Raw genomic sequence first — 16,554 nt, forward strand, 5'->3', positions numbered from 1 at the left:
ATCCACCTTCTAATGGTCGTCAGGTGGGATCGTTTAAAACGCCTCTACGTGAAATCCATACGGAATTCTAGAGTCCGAGCCTGGACCTCCTTTCCTTTCCTTCTCCTCTCTCCTCAACAAACCATCTTCCGTCCTTCCATCAGCAGACGTTCCCGTCCTAAACACTCATTTGTTCTGATTCTGTGGCTGTGAGTCCAAAGATGATGTCACTGCAGATCTAGATTTAAAAACCCTATCACATGTTGGTGACTGATCTACTGTTGATTGAACAGATGTTTGAAAATAACTTTGGACGTTCAGAAGTTCTCTTGAGTTTATTGTTTAACATGAAAAGACGACGTGGATTATCCACAAACTGTGTTCCTCTAAAAATCTGAGGTAATAAAATGTGTTTTTGAGGAAAGGTTTTGTGGATTATTTCCATTAACATGATCTTTTCTGTTCACAATTCTCAAGTTACAGTTTGCAAATTCCAAATGTCCAATCTCTTGGATGTGTGAATGTCTTTATACATTCTGCACTGTGAACAGCTTTAATAACATAGTTTAAATGACGGTAAATAATATTTTAAATGATAATTCTTTAATGACAGGTCACTCTGGAGTCTTCGTGGGAATATTGCAGGGACTATAAGTAGTTTATGTGAAGGAACACATTTTCTTTTCTTTCATTGCCCTCTGGTGAACAGATAGAATCACAACTCAGTCTGGAAAACACCCGGTGACGTTGGGAAAGCGCTCCCAGACCGGAAATACATGGTTGTTTTAAAAAAAATAAAAGGGATTTCAATATCGGTTAAAAAAAAAAGATTTACAATGTACTGTATTACTTACAATCAAGTATTACACACGAAAAATTAAAAATTTTTTAAATTGGTTAATTTTTCTAACCGTGCATGTAAATTCCTATATAAAGTTCAATTTAAGAAGTTAACTTTAAGTAGCGTGTTTTTGTGGTTAATTGATTTAATAACTTGGGATTACTTTTAATACAAAAGATGATATTTCCTTTAAATGTTTTTATATGAACTAATTGAATATTCGACATTTAATGTTCATTAATTTCATATGTATTATTTGAATAGCCACTCGCACATACAGCGTACGTTGTAAATAATTTTCATTCACTTTGTTTACCTTTCTCCTTATTTTTACATGATTTATTGTGATTTTAAAAGGTCCAGAGACACAACATTTACGCCTGAGGCGTAATCTTTCGTCAGTCTTTTATTTTGAAGCACCGGAAGTAGTTGTATACTTCCGCGTAGCTTCACGTAGAACTCGTCAGGACGTCATGACGTCAGGGGGAGACGACGGAATAAAGGAAAACACTTTTCTGTCTTTTGGTCAGTCGCGAGCAAGTTGTCGGTAAGTTACTGACGTCACGACGGACAACTGTTAGCTTAGCTGTGAGCTACCGCCACTTTATATCTGTATAAAGGGTTAGAGTAACGTAATTGTTGATAACGAGAGATTTTGTTTTCTTTTAATGTCATTTTAAGTTTCCGGTAATTGAATTTATTTCAGGCTGAACGCCGAGTGACGTCAGATCGACCCGATTAGAAAACAAACTGGACTGGTGATTATTACTTATTGATATCTATATGAATGTAATGTAACTCATTTAATCACTTGGACTTAAACGGAAGTGTAGTGGATAAAATATATTATGAATGAAAAATGAAAACAATGCGTAGTTTTAAATGAACAAACTCTTTCATATTAATTTGTCTGGATGTTTTTTATTTGTTTTCAGGCACTGATGATCCAGTCTATAGATGGAGACGAGCACACACACACACACACACACACACACACACACACACACACACACACACACACACACACACACACACACACACACATATTCCTGCGCCTCATGAGTAGAAAAGGATGAACTGTCTGCCCCTCGTTTCTTATCTGGTGTTGCTGCTCAATTCTGGTGAGTATTACAAGGTCAACACTGAGTAGAATGTGCAGTTGTGTCTCTGTGTCCATGGCGACCAAACAGTCTTTGCACCTGCATCGCCTTCCTCTCTTATCTGGCAGCTCTAGGTTCCCTCCCTGCTCCCATCAACGTTACTGTCTACTCCGTCAACTTCCACCACGTCTTGCACTGGGCCCCGGGCCCCGGAACCCCGGCAGGAACGCGCTACAAAGTGTTCAGGTGATTTCTGTGTGATGTCATTTCCTCATTTCCTGCCCTGATGGTAGGAAAATACCCCATTACATTCTGCCGCGTAGATGTCACTTTACTCAGAGTTTCCTGGCGTTAAAGAGAACGTCATAAACGTATTTGGTGTTAACGACCAAGCATTGTCTGTATTACTGCAAAACATTAACACAGCTGAAAAAAACATTCATGATCCCTTTATAAATCATTTACAGCAGATTTTATTGGTTTAATTTCCTGAATCTGGATTATGATTTGGATTCCTGCACAAATGTGGACGCTAATGGAACGGCTTGAGTTTACATTCCTGGTTTTTCCCATTTAGATTGACTCCTTTTCTAATATTTTGTATCTGTAGAGTGATTGAAAAAGTGCAGAATATTGAGGAACATTTTTAAAAAATCAGACAATTTCCATCTTCACACGGATCAGCCTTCATCTCCTGATTGGCTCAAAATCCACACAAACAAACAAACAAACAAACAGTCATGATGATGAAGTCCTGATTCTTCAGAAGAAGATGTGTTTTGTTAAATGAAACGCGTCCTCAGACTTTATAGCGACCCGTTTAGGAGACATCTGAGAGACGACAGGATATGAAAGTAAGATGAGGAAGACGATGCATTCAAGTTGCCCCGCTGGATAGGAATTTAGGACGCTGTGACTTTCGGTCACTATTTTCAACCCTTGAAGCCTCAGTAGAGGAAGTGGTGGAGAATGTAAGGAGGGTTTGAACTCACACACACACACACACACACACACACACACACACCTACCTCCAGACTGATGGGTTAAAGTTTTCCGGACGTTTTTTGTGTGTACATGTGTGTTCTTCCATATGCATGTCTGTCCTGTTCGATCTGTGCTGCATTCTGGCCCCGGAGTTGATGTAATATCTGAGGGCAGAGAACTTTTCCTCTGCTTCAACTCTTCTTTCTTTGACCGTGACAGTTTTTTGCGGAGGTGTTCAGCCGCTCCTAAGAAAAACATCGCTTTGAACCAGTTTGAGTTTCACTTCCAGATCGAGATGTTCGCCTTTTATTTCATTTGTGACCAATCAAAAAATAAAACACAAATGACCTCATAACATCTTCTTAATTATCAACGATACAAAGAGAAAACATTAATAAATCTGATTTTTTTCCCCATACAGGAAGGAGGGAAGAAAACAGAAACGTTTATTTAAGTCTCGCACGACGTCGATGAAGCTGAGCCTCTCTCCCCCCACTGAGGAGTTCCTCCTGATGGTCCAGGCGTTCTACAACCGGACCCTGACCTCAGACCCCTCCACGGTCCGGTTCACACCTTACACAGACAGTAGGTATACACGGACCCAGGTGGATTTGGGTACTTGGTTTTTTTGTGTTGTTTTTTGTGCCATGACAACGCGCTAAAACCAACCTCCAGGTGAATGCAGTAACACTTTAGTCACATATGGTCTGTTTAAATTATTTTTTTTAACATGATCGAGTAAATTAAATTAAGTTTATCTGATTTTAACACTTCAGTGGTAATTTTTTTATCTCTCTATCTCTGGTTAAATTTTGTGGACGGGGATTTTTTTTGAGTCGTAATCTCTCAGTTGTGGTTGTTGTGGTTAACCAGCTGTAGATGTAGATTCATGCAGCAGGGGAAGCGACGCGAGCTTCACGAAGCCTCCAAGAAGCCTCAACGTTTGTGTTCATCGTCTCGAGTTTATTGAAAAACCACGTAAATTTGTTCATTTTCTCTTTCACGATTTTGCTTTCCTGCTGAGCAACAGGAGAAAACCCTGTTTCAGTGTCAGACTTACTTTTTTGGACCTTAAATGTTATATATTTCTTCTGTTTCATTTCTCATGGAGCAAAAATGGCCCAAACTTAAATTTATTTGTTTATTTATTTTTGTTCCAAGCTGTAATAGATCCTCCGGATCTCTCCCTGGTTGGATGTGGAACCTGCATCCACATCAATGTTTCAATGCCGAAGGCCGGAGTCGACATCCATTCGTTCTATTTCCCTCTTTACAGAGTCGTCTATCAGAAACGCCAGGGAAAGGTGAGACGTCCACTTCCTGTCTCACTCTCCCCCCAGCCTCCAGTGGATTTAATGTTTCTGCCCTGCAGGAGATGACCTACGACACCGACGACAGGACCTTCACGCTGAGGAACCTGCAGCACGGCACTGAGTACTGCGTCCAGGTTCACCCCGTGATCAGCCTGAACAGGAACACCGCGCCCTCGGACAGGAAGTGTGTGTTTACCAGCGCCGTGGAGACGAGCAGAGGTGAGCTCGGCCGACACAGCTGTAAAGATATAAAACACACCCAGCTTGTCTGATCTATTATGGTGTGTGTCGTCAGGGCCTCTTATTGTAGGTACAGTTGTTGCCGTGGCCATTGTCGTCGGGGGAGTCCTGACGGCGCTGGTGTGTTTTCTCTACCAAACCGGATTCATCTGTAAACTGAAGGCAGTTCTGCCCAGAGGACCAGTGGTAGGAAACACACCTGTCTGATCTCAACTTGTTTTAGCTTAGCTTAGCTTAGCTTATCCTATCCTGTCACCTGGGGAACTGCAGGCGGCCCTGAGCCGAGGCTTCATCCTGATGCCAGAGAAGACGATTCCTGACCTGGTCTTCATCGTTCCAGAGGTGACGAAGAAGAATAAACCTCAGAACCCCCCACCTGAGACCGAGGGCTCCGACCTGGAGGAGGAGGAGGATGAAGAGGAGGGCGGGATTGCCGTCTACGTGGACAGAACCAGAGAACTGTCCTCTGGTGAAGCGTCCTGCAGGGGCTCCACCGACGCATGGGGGAACAGAACGCCGATCCCGTCAGGAGACTCCGGGGGGGTGGAGGAGGAAGAGGAGGATGAAGAGTCAGCTGAAGAATCAGAGGGCTGTTTGATCCCTGAGGAGGCTCAAAAGGGACTAGAGGAGGATGTGACGGAGGAGGTGGCGTTGGACAGCGGGGGCGACGTGGACCTGCTGTCACTCACCCTCACAGCGTTGACTCAGTACGAGGAAGAGGAGCGGAAGACGAAGGACGCTGCAGACAACTGCAGGTGGATGGAGGTGGAGCGTTTGCTGCACACAGACTCAGAGACGGAGTCATGTGACCAGACAGCGTCATGTGACCAGACAGCGTCATGTGACCAGACAGCTGTGGAGACACTAGACTTTACAGGTGCTGAAGTACAGGAGGAAGAGGAGGAGGAAGAGGAGGAGGAAGAGGAGGAGGAAGAGGAGTTCTCTGGATACATGAAACACACATGACTTTCCTGTGATTGTAAATGTTTATTTGTTCACATTCATCTCATTTTATTCACAACAGAGACTTTTTTATTGAAGGAAAAGTCAAACTTGAATTTTTAAATGTGGATAAAAGTCTTGATTCACGTCGTGTCACGTCGTCTGCAGCGACATCTGTGCTTTGTTTTCTCATGGCAAACATTCGTGGAACTGTTGAAGGAGCTAAAAGAAGTCAATCATTTTTTTAAGTTAATGAAGGGACGTGTCAGGAAGAATCTGGGGGGGGGGGGTTGTGCAGTAATCCTGCTGTACACGCATGAACATTTTCCCCACACCTCGTTGTGAATGAATCAAACCAGCCTGTAGTTTGTTTCAGTGTCAGAACGTTTGAATGAGGCTAGCCCGTGTGTAAACAGGTTCAAACAATAAACTGGGAGTATTTTATAATAAAATAGCCGTCTTGAAGGCTTTTCTTTTGAAATATCAGATTGCTGTTGCACCATTAATCTATTCACTCATGTTCACCCTTCATTTGATCTCAATAGACGAACAACTCGTCTGAGCATGAATTATCGGGTGTGTCTTTAATTTTCTTTGTTCATCCTTCATAGTTTCATTACGTGTTTACAAATCTAGTATGATTTTTAAGTCATACATACAAATTATTGATTTAACCAAAAATAGGGACACCGTGTGTCTAAATAGCAAGAATTGTTCTCAACTTATTTATCATTGTTTTTACTAAGATATTTTATATTTTGTGAAATCAGCTAAACTAAAGGAATTCGTATTTGAGGCAGTTTGTAATTTTTGTCCCGATCAGATAAGACTTGACCAGGAATCTGCTTTTAATGCTGGAGGTGAGAAGATATAATAATAATAATAATAATAGTAGTAGTAATGATAATAATATCAAGCACATTTAGTCTGTACGTATTCCTGTCTCCATTCCTCTCATACAAGTGAACAAACTCTACAGAGTTCAAAAATTTGATTCTACAAATTATTTTACGTCACGTGATTTCCTATCACAAACAGGGAAGTGTGTTGCCTTCAGGGTTAGTCGTAAAAAGTAAAACCATTAGCAGAAAGTAAACGATAATGAGATCTTTATATATATATATTTGTTTTACTCTGTTTTGAACACTTATGCCCATGTTTTCATGCCACTGTAAGATCTGTAGTGTTGTAGAATCAATTTTTATGTTTGTTGATCTTGATTTTTCTTTTAATTCTTCCTCAATGAAAATGGAATTACACGTCAAAGTAATCTAGGTTATGTCAAGAAACCTTTTATAATAAAACATTAGGATGTCAAGTTTAAGTTTTATTATTATCGCTATAAATATTCGTTTACAATCTAATACTGATTCCACGTTTTCCAGTGTGAAAACCTCTACTGATATTCAGCCTTGACGGCGTTCGTCGGCCATCCAGAGGGTAAAACCCATTCCAACGTGAGTTCCGTGAACGCACCAGGAGTAGCCCTGGCAGCGACCGGACCACACCGCGGAGAGGAGCGGACCGCTGCGGCTAATGGACCACCGGGAAACCCTCCTCAGAACAGGTACCCAATGAAAAACACGCTCGAGCTCCTGATTTGTAACTTCCTGCTTATCTTACATCCCGACAACACCAATGCTAACCCGTTAGTCTAGCTGTGTCGTTCCCTGCGTGTGGGCGTCTCGTTTGAAGCTCTGGTTTAGCTATGTTGGTATGTGGCGGATATCGGTGCAGTTCCGATCGATTTCTGATCGGTTAATCGAGGAAACGGACGTAGAAGTGAATGTTTTAAACGAGATAAACTCGCACGTGAGCGGAAGTGATTGTTTACAGCGAAAGTAACGGACAAAACACGTCAGAAACTAGTGAAAATAGTGATGTTTTTGTACCCAACAGGTGACATCTGGTGCCATAGAACGCGAGCGTGGTAGACCGGGTGATAGTCACGTGACGTGTCGCATCCAGTGAATCCAGATTTATGGTTCGTGTCTTCATACTGAAAGTGAAACCGTTTCCATGGAGACGCGGTGATCGGCAGAGATGGTTGGGATGACATGGCTGTTCTGCTTTGGATGCTCACCTGGCTGCCTCAGGTGTCGGCAGGTGAGTGGGCGGGCTGGTGACGTCATCATCAGGCGCCACAAGCACAAACACTCCAGGAGTGTGTTTTTCAGAGTTAAAGTGAGAATTTTTTTAGAATTTTTGGGATGTTTTTCACAATTGGGTTTGCTGCTAGCTATTTTTGGAATATTCTACCTGTGGGTTGCCCCGCCCAGTAAATGGATCACACTCCTTTCCTGGAATAAGGAACGCCATTTAACCCTTTTGTCTCCAGCTATGAGTGAACTCCCCCGGCCGGTCGACCTGACTCTGAACTCCAGCTACTTCAACCACATATTGGGATGGAAACCAGGACCTGGGACTCCCTCAGGAGTCCACTACCGTGTCGCCATGACGACCACAGCGTGAGTATGTTACAGTCAGACTGTTGTTGTTGTTGTTGACTTTAAAAATGTTTACATCTCTCCCTTCTGGGCCTGCAGGTCGTCCTCCTGGGTGCCTGTGGCGGGCTGCGAACACGTCGAGGACCCGACGCGGTGTAACCTCACACACGCCTTCTCCGACCGGACACAGGTGTACCTGACGCAGGTGACGGCGGTGCTGGAGGGGCGGACGTCCCCGCCGAACACCCATCCAGGGTTTCAACCAATCAGAGACAGTGAGTAGGACCCAATCGCTTTGAAGATTTTCGTTATGGGTTTGAGACCCAAACAAACGTTCTCTTTGATTGGATGCAGCCTACTTGGACCCGCCCCTTCTGTCCGTGACGTCGTGTGACGTGAACCTGTGTGTGGACCTCCGGCCCCCCCTGGAGCACCTCAGCGACGTCTACAGGTCCTTCCATTACCATCTCCGGATCCAGACCAACGGCGTGGAGAGCGTCCGGGTATGGAGCGCCATGTGGTCGCCACCCTGCGGCACATCCATGTGTCACGTCTCACGTCTGTCTGTCTGTTGTTATCAGGTCACCGAGTTCATGAGACGAGAGGTTCTGGATAATCTGGCCCCTGGCAGACGGTCCTGTGTGTCAGTCCGCTTCTCAGGCATCCTGGTGCACAGGAAGTCCAACTACAGCCAGCCTGTGTGCGCTTCCACCGCTGCCGGCCACCACAAAGGTAAGAGTCACCAGTCTGAGAGTGAAGTTCACAGTTATTTATAGTCCACAGTTAGAAATTTATAAAGTAGTACCTCAATAAACGAGTTATTTGAGATATGAGTCGAGATTTGGGACACCAACACTAGCTGGTGGATGGATACAACGTCAGTGAGACCGGATCTCGTTCTTTACCACATGTTGGTGGATGGATGCAACATCAGTGAGACCGGATCTCGTTCTTTACCACATGTTGGCCGATGGATACAACGTCAGTGAGACCGGATCTCGTTCTCATTAGTGGAGTAAAGACGTAGCTTGTGTGTTCTTGACTTTTGTTTCTTTTCATTCCTTATCATTGTTTACGTAACTTATATATAATTAAATATACACAGGTAAAGTCTGTGTTTCTATTGGTTGATAAAAATGTTGTTTTTTTCATAATTTAGGGGTTTGGGGCTTTTTTTACAGGCTGGAATGGATTAAAATGATTTTACTTATTTTAAATATTTTAAATTTTAAATAATCTATTCCAGAATAAATTATGCTTGTTTTATGATTCTATAAGTAGTTTCTGAGGTGTTTCAGAAGTTTCCAGTGTGTGACTCAAACATGGTCTCTGCAGATGTGTTGCTGTCGGTCCTGCTGTGTCTGCTGGTGTTCTCTGGGCCGGTCGTCGTGGCGCTGCTGGTTGCTACCGGTTACGTCTCTCTGAGGAGGAGGCCGCTGCCGTTCATACTGGTGAGTAATAATGTTGGAAAAATGATGTGTTTGCGGTTTCAAACAGTTTTTATAGCAACATAAAAAAATTAAGACGCAGAATGAATCTCCAAATAAAATAAATATAATTGATTTAAAATCATTGAGTCAAATAGGAAATAAAAGTCAAACCCAAGCAGATAATTATATTATTAGTTTTTTTAATGCTTCTGTTTGTTCATCCATTGCTGGTTAACAGTAAAAAAACAAAACATTTGCGGTTTGAGAGGAAGCTGTTCAAACTCAATGTTTTCTGAGTAAATCGACAGGAAACTTCAGTCCAGGCGGAAGAACAGAAACACACACATTGTGCACGCGGGTGTTGTTTTCCATCGCTGTGGTCGTGGCATCCTCCCCATTTCTGCTTCAGGCTGACAAGAAACTTCAGCTGTCGTATAGTCACTAAACACGGAAAATTAAAGAATCCAACTCAACCGGATGTTTTTAACACTCCCCAACCGATATGACATGTACCCACTTCTGTTTCAGATTCACTTCAAAACAGTTTTATTTTGGAAGTTGTTGAAAATCTTCTCTTCCTTTAAAGTTGTGAGTTTAGGCATTTCAGGGAATAACGGATATGATTTGAATCGGGACTCATCCTGTGGGATTCCTCTAAAAACATTTCCTTACCTCTCCTGTTCGGTAGAGAACGGCCTTTTTGTATTTTGTGCAATTTTGGGGGTTTTTTTTACTCCCACCGGTCGTGTGAACCGTTCAGACGACTGCTGGTTGTTTTTATTCCAACTCCTGCAGTGGAGAATTGTTCCGTGTGTGGGCGTCAGTTACCATTAACCTTTATTAGCGGGTTTCTTCTAATGTCGGGGGGGGAGTCCTCATCGTTTCTGAAATGAGACTCGAGAGAGAATAAGAACCACATCGTGTGTCAGAAAGAGAGCGAAGGCCCCACCCTCTATCTGTAATCTATCTATAATCTATTTATCTTTCTATCTATAATGTATCTATAATCTATCTATCTATCTAGACGTTGTTTGGTCAGTTCTGATCAGGTGTCTCTCCAGCTGATTGACTCTAACATCTTTGTCTCTGTGTCTCAGACGTCCATCCATCACGTCGACAGGATGTTGGTTCTCGCTCCTTCCTGTACGACCCTGACGACCCTCCTGAGCGTTGAGCCGACGGCGCCCTCTTCAGGTGACAAGTGGAACGACCGGACTTTAACAGAGGAGAATGAACCGGGCGAGAATGGGAGCGCTGGGAGGAGTGGAGGAGGGAATTATACGATAAAGGTGGACCTCAACCAGCTCTTGCCCCCCTCTTCATCTCCTTTCTTGCCCTTACCTGAGCCCCCAACAAGCCCCTCCTCCCATCAGACGTCAGACTCGTTCGATTCGCCGCCTCCTTCAAACGAGACCCCGCCCTGGGGGTCTGACCGCCGAGCATCAGTACCCCTTGCAGACACTTTGACCGGAGGAGGAGGAATCAAGCCAGATGAAGAGGAGGAGGCGTTGGGAGGCGGGGGCGACAAGGAGGTCAACCTGCTCACGTTAACCTTTGGCTGGAAGGACGAGGAGGAGGAGGGGAAAGAGGGGGAGGAGCCAAATGATGATGGTTCTTGTGCTTCAGACTCTGCTTCAGTCCTGCCCACACAAACAGAAGAGGGGGGATCAGAGATGTTTTCACCTGCTGTTGAGGTAGAGGAGGAAGAGGAGGAGAACTCTGGATATATTCTCCATCCGTATGTTTTTCGGAACTGATGATAGAAATCTTGCATTTCCAGCAGGAAAATCTGCACTTTTACATCTTTTATGTTTTATTTTTAGTTGTGTTTATGTGATAAAAGATGAACCGATGCTAAGCTAACAGGCAGCTGCTGAATTCATTCCCATCGCGTTTGTGTCGACACTGAGTTCTCCCCATTTCGTTCACAATGTCGTCTCAGTCAAACTCAGGATCTTCATCTGAACAACTGAAGAAGATGAGGATGAAACAAAAACATAATCCAGTTAACAATCCGCCTCTGTACAGCGGTTGTTGATTTCTGTACTTTCATGCATTCACCTTTGTCAAATAGTGGGCCTGAAATGGCTGTTAGCTTAGCATCTAATGTAGAAATCAAATGTGTGGAGACGTGAATTATTGTTTCCTGCACACGTGTTACAATTATCCACGTTTATCTTTAATGTCTTCCTGATGTGCAGCCAATCAGAAACACGTGTTGGGAGTCGGTGCAGTAGAGTTCATGCATATATGCTAGCTAGCTTAGCATCAGGAAACAAAATCAAGACAGGATTAGCTTCAACACCCCCATCATTAGGGTGAATCACGAGTCACAGATTGTCCTGGATGTTTCAGATGAACTGCTGTGAACGTATTTTTCCTCATCTTCCTCAGTTGTGAAGGAAAAGGCTGTTTTGTAATGAACTTCCTGAAACGGGTGACGAAACCTCTCCCAACTTCCCCTCAGCGTGAGGAGAGTTGATGATCACATTAATCTGGAGATAAAGTCTTCCTTAAATCGACCAAGTGAGCTAATGTTAGCCTGATTAGCATCTGAGTCCTTCCCAACCAGTCTGGTCTGTAATGTTCTCGTACATTTATTATCATGGAACCTAAAACCTGTTTTTCCATTCTGTTTATTGTTAACGTCACAAAGCAACACCTCAAAAAATCACAACAGTCACAGAAACTGTTTGATTTATTATTTTACAACTTTAACAAACAAAATGTTATATATGCTATTTTTTATCATAAAACAGTAATGTTAGCTCAGAAAGGAAGAATGCTAATGTTAACAGTCAAGCAGCCACTAAGGGGTTATGGGTTTAACTACCAATATATTTCCAATTGCTGATCAATCATAAAGAGAGTTTAAATTAGATTTAATGTGTGACATTAATGAACAGTGTTAGCTAAGGAGATCCTAACCTTAGCTCTTATCTAACAGTAGCTGATTTTTGGTTTTTGTTATTGATATCTGAATTATCAATATCCATACTGTCAGTGGCTGATTGATCGCGATGCTGTAAAAACATCCAACTTCACCTGGTTTGCTTCAATTTTTAAAAAATAATCCAACATTTAAGAAAAAAAAACCACAAGAAAGACGACATCGATCGAATTTGATCCATTTTTGATTAAACATAACATGTTTTTACGGCTCTAAAACATGAGCAAAAACTATGGAAATAAATCAATAAATCTGTCAATAAATATAATAGTTTTAGAATTGTGTCCCAGCCCTTTTAACAAACAACAAGCCAGAGCTGTTTTATGTTACATTATATCGAATACAGGAGCCAGATTAAAAGATTACAAATCAGTGTTACAAAGCATCATGTTTATTTATTTTTTATTTTGTTTACATACAGTATTTACGATTAATATGATCTAAAGTTACACATTCTTTAAGGAATACACATTTACTCTCATGCAAATCTCCTGTAAAGACTCAATACTCTTCTATACATGCAGTATATTGGTTTCACTGCAAATAAAGATACACAAACTGTCATGTTGTTGTTGTTTTTTAAGAAAAGAGTAAACAAACTCACGTAGAGGAGCAGCAGCCTCCACACTCTGGTCTCGCTCTGGCCACGCAACTAAAGGCAGGATTCAGAGGGTGAAACACAGGGAGGGACTTCAGTGGAAATAGAAACTCAGCCGTGAACATAGGTTGCCCAACCCCACCCCCCTCGCCCCCACCCCAACCCCCACTCCTCCTATATGCTGTCAGCTCACACGTAAAAACGAACCTTATCATTTGACAGCTAGCGGCGGGTCCTGACAGTCCATGGGGGGAGGATGGCGTCCCTGGAGCTGCTGCTGCTGCATCTACATCTGGGTAAAGGAGAGTCCACGAGACCAGTTCAGGGTTGTTTACATGTTGTTGTGTGGATTTATCTCGAGATACAGACATAACTGGATGTTGGAAGAAGTCGTCAGACATTGTAATTGGAAGGTTTTCATTGTGGGTGGAGGGCCAGCAGAGGAGCAAATGGGTGGAGTGTTTGTTCTATCGCTAAAACCGTTCTAGAAAAGGTTTGGGTCTTCAAAGCAAATGTGCAAGACTTATTATAAAACCTATTTGACAACTGCATTTATAACATAAAATGATATATGTAATTTAAAATTTTTTGGAGGGCCGGATTACAAAGCTTAAGGGCCGTATGTGGCCCTGGGGCCATAGTTTTGCCCCTGTCTGTTTTATTTCCTCTGAACTGCTTCCGTTTGCGTCATTCTGAGTACAAACATTAATATTTAGGTTCCTGACGTCTCTTCCTCATCTGTAGTGGTGTGTGTTTACCTCCCCGCCCCCGCCAACGTTACCATCCTCTCCTTCAACATGGAGCATACCCTCAGCTTCACGCCCGGTGCCGACACACCCTTCGGGACCCTCTTCGCCGTGGAAATCCTCGGGTCCAGGTAGTCAGACAGTGGTCTGAGAGGGCAGACTCTGGCTGCTCTTCATCCCTACAGAGCTGCAGAACACACTGATTGGAGGGGAAATGAGCAGAAAACCCATAAGATCACTAGAATTTACAGTATTTTCCGCCCTATAAGGTGCACCTAAAAGCCTTCAATTTTCTCAAAAACCGACGGTACGCCTTATATATGAAAAAAGTTTTAAGATAGGCCATTTATTGAAGGTGGGCCTTATAGTCCAGTGCGCCTTATGGTGTGGAAAATACTGTAGTCAGAATTTGTTCATCCTGATGGAGGAAGCTCCTCCTGTTATCCAGAATTATTGAAATTATTACATTTTCTTTCGCTGCGGAGGAGGAAGTCATGGAGACCGGTGTCTGGCTGCTCACACCTGATGGTGGGACAGACGTGTAACCTGACCCAAGCCTTCAAGAACCCGTTCCGTCACTACCAAGCCCGGGTCCAGGCCTTCGCCCCCAACCAGACGTCCGACTGGACACTAACCGGGCTGTTCCAGCCGCTGATAGACAGTGAGGAACCACCGACCACCAATGCACCCGTCCAAATGAGTGTGTTCTGATGACCCCGTCTCCCCACAGCCATTCTGGGACCGCCAGACGTGTCCGTCTCCGGATGTGGGAACTGCCTGGTTCTGCAGCTCAGAGTGCCGACGTCTGTGGTTGTGGAGAATCTGAAGGACGTCCACAGGGAGCTCCTGATCCACGTGCAGAGGACCAGGGATGGAGCTCAGGTACGTCACAGGATGCTCATCAACATTGAACGTAATAGAACCCAATGCAGCGATGGATCCAACCCCTTCATCCTTAGGGATTACTTACCTCTAAACACGTTTTTTTGTTTGAAAAAAGGATCCAAGCTGCAAGAAAGGCCTTCTGGGAAACCAGGAGCGTTGGGAGATCAGCTGGTTTTCTGACCAATCATCAGTGGGCAATATCTCCTCACAAGGGGAACCCTTTCCTTGAGCGTTGGGATGATTTGAGATAACTTACCGTGTCGCATTTAGACTTTTAGAACACAAAACAACAACAAAAACATGTGTTTATGATCTGTAGAGTCCGCCCTTTGTTATCTCCCAACGGGCCAATCAGAATGTTGCGCGTGTGTGTGTTTATCCTCCAGACGTCTCAACTTCCCTCGGTGTGGTTTACGCGAGTCATGTTCGAGGAACCGATCCTCACGCCTAATTTCTGACAAGTCGTGATCAGATTAGATCGGATAACTGGAGGTGATTTGGTTCAGAAATCTACTTCCTGTTCCATAAAACGCTTCAAAGCAGGAAGTTTTCTCGGTTTTGACAACCAGGAAACGCCTGTATCCTTTTCCATTTCTGTCACGAGCGTGTGTTCACGTCTGTGGTGTTGTAAGGCCTTCGACACGCCAGCTACACGTGAGTCTCAAAGGGCCTGAACCCAGACAGGAAACAGCGCCCCCTACAGACACAAAACCACAACACAACTCCAAGATTCCTGGAAATACCTCCAGAATTTTTTGTACAATCCTGCAACCAACACCTGAAGTTCAAAACATGTGTGGATGACTGAACTTCTTCTTCTTTGGTCATTCTTTTCCCATCATGCTTTGCGCTGCAGTTCAGACTCAGTCCACATTTCCAGGAGGAGATCCTGATCTCGTACCTGCAGCCAGGTGTGGAGTACTGCGTGACCGTCGCCGTGAAAACCCTCTTCAACTCCAACGCCCTCCCCAGCCGACCTCACTGCGCCTTCACCAGCCCTCCTCCCCCCGCCGCCTCTGGTAGGGCTCAGCTGGACCCGGGACACATTGGGGGGGTCGCCCCTTTGGGCTCTAACACCCCTGTGTTGCAGACCTGGTGGGCTATGGCGTTCTGAGCGCCGTCAGCATTTCTGGGTTCCTCCTCCTTGGGTTCTTCCTCCACCGGTGTCGTCTGGGCCTCCGGCTGCGGCGCAGGCGCCTGTCGTCGTCCCCGGTAACGGGTGCACGTTAGCACGTTAGCATCAGTCGTTTCACCTGAACTCAGTCCACCTGTCTGTCCTCTCTGGTCTCCAGTCTGACTCCCTCCCCCGAGGCCAGACGGGTGGAGCCGCCCCGCCCGGACGCCCGGGTCAGACCTCAGCCCCCCAGGTCCATAAGGACGGATCAGCTGACTGCCTCCTGTTGGAGCACAGACCTGTTCAGCCAATGAGGAGCTGCTCTGAGAGGGGGAAGGAAGACAGTCACATAGGATGTTAGGAGAGATGGAGGGAATTACCATAAAATACTGTATAGATTAGTGATTATTCTAATGTTAATACATTTATTCCATAGAAGGACATTTACATTGTGTAATTAATGATCTATGTATCAATTTATCTACCCATCTATAGAACGTTTTCATCACATCATTAGTGTATTAAAACATTTTTTAAAGCTAATTTTATTAAAGCACTTGTTAATTTCACACGACACATTAGAATGTCAAGCAAAATAAAAATGCATAAATAAAACCAGAGAACCAAACAAAACCTGCACCCCCCCCCACAATAAAAAAGAAGATAAAAATGAAAAAAAAATTCTTACATTTTTAAGTATTTCTCTTTTTCTTGTTAATAAAATGTATAAGCATTTAAAACGTTTCAAAGGTTCATCGTTTATGTTCATGTAGTCCTGGAAATTCCATAAATTAGTCCCACAATGGGGATTTTTTTTGTTTGTTTGTTTGTTTGTTTGTTTGTTTGTTTGTTGATGACGGTGCTGCCCAGCAGGTGAACCCCTTGCAGGTACTTCCTGGATCCTATAATAACGGATGAACATCCTCCTCCTCGTCTTCCTCATCCAGTTGCGCACGGCGCACGTCTCCGCCTCAAACACACCTAT

General features: G+C 43.9%; 2 protein-coding genes across 4 annotated transcripts; both read left to right on the plus strand.

Moving 5' to 3' along the window:
- Positions 1-1,373: 1,373 nt before the first annotated feature.
- On the plus strand, positions 1,374-12,803 carry LOC137605509 (uncharacterized). Its single transcript, XM_068330229.1, has 14 exons — positions 1,374-1,578; positions 1,756-1,941; positions 2,049-2,166; positions 3,326-3,489; positions 4,066-4,208; positions 4,277-4,436; positions 4,513-4,643; positions 4,728-5,415; positions 7,441-7,867; positions 7,946-8,121; positions 8,201-8,349; positions 8,428-8,578; positions 9,182-9,297; positions 10,374-12,803. Exons 2-14 carry the CDS (start codon positions 1,893-1,895, stop codon positions 11,031-11,033), a joined length of 3,132 nt encoding a protein of 1,043 aa, XP_068186330.1. The 5' UTR covers positions 1,374-1,578; positions 1,756-1,892; the 3' UTR covers positions 11,034-12,803.
- A 201-nt stretch (positions 12,804-13,004) lies between these two features.
- LOC137604983 (interferon alpha/beta receptor 2-like) lies at positions 13,005-16,322 on the plus strand. 3 transcript variants are annotated; one of them, XM_068329270.1, is made up of 7 exons: positions 13,005-13,120; positions 13,569-13,701; positions 14,056-14,231; positions 14,301-14,452; positions 15,312-15,474; positions 15,546-15,667; positions 15,748-16,313. In XM_068329270.1, exons 1-7 carry the CDS (start codon positions 13,081-13,083, stop codon positions 15,928-15,930), a joined length of 969 nt encoding a protein of 322 aa, XP_068185371.1. In that variant the 5' UTR covers positions 13,005-13,080; the 3' UTR covers positions 15,931-16,313. The 3 variants fall into 3 exon arrangements, with proteins under 3 accessions (XP_068185371.1, XP_068185370.1, XP_068185369.1); XM_068329269.1 differs by having other exon boundaries at positions 13,033-13,120; positions 13,541-13,701; positions 14,059-14,231; positions 15,748-16,322; XM_068329268.1 differs by having other exon boundaries at positions 13,033-13,120; positions 13,541-13,701; positions 15,748-16,317.
- The last annotated feature ends 232 nt before the right edge of the window (positions 16,323-16,554 follow it).

Source organism: Antennarius striatus, chromosome 12, assembly GCF_040054535.1.
Source record: "Antennarius striatus isolate MH-2024 chromosome 12, ASM4005453v1, whole genome shotgun sequence".
Lineage (NCBI taxonomy): Eukaryota > Metazoa > Chordata > Actinopteri > Lophiiformes > Antennariidae > Antennarius > Antennarius striatus.

What these genes read in the sequence shown, in the direction of transcription:
- LOC137604983 (XM_068329268.1), top strand. Translation starts at nt 13,070, where the DNA reads ATGGGGGGAGGATGGCGTCCCTGGAGCTGCTGCTGCTGCATCTACATC. An exon ending in GCTGCTGCATCTACATCTGG is followed by an intron (nt 13,121 to 13,540) that starts GTAAAGGAGAGT and finishes ATTAATATTTAG; the next exon opens with GTTCCTGACGTCTCTTCCTC. An exon ending in GTGGAAATCCTCGGGTCCAG is followed by an intron (nt 13,702 to 14,055) that starts GTAGTCAGACAG and finishes TTCGCTGCGGAG; the next exon opens with GAGGAAGTCATGGAGACCGG.
- LOC137605509 (XM_068330229.1), top strand. Translation starts at nt 1,893, where the DNA reads ATGAACTGTCTGCCCCTCGTTTCTTATCTGGTGTTGCTGCTCAATTCT. An exon ending in GGTGTTGCTGCTCAATTCTG is followed by an intron (nt 1,942 to 2,048) that starts GTGAGTATTACA and finishes CTTATCTGGCAG; the next exon opens with CTCTAGGTTCCCTCCCTGCT. An exon ending in GTTCTCTGGATACATGAAAC is followed by an intron (nt 5,416 to 7,440) that starts ACACATGACTTT and finishes GGTGATCGGCAG; the next exon opens with AGATGGTTGGGATGACATGG.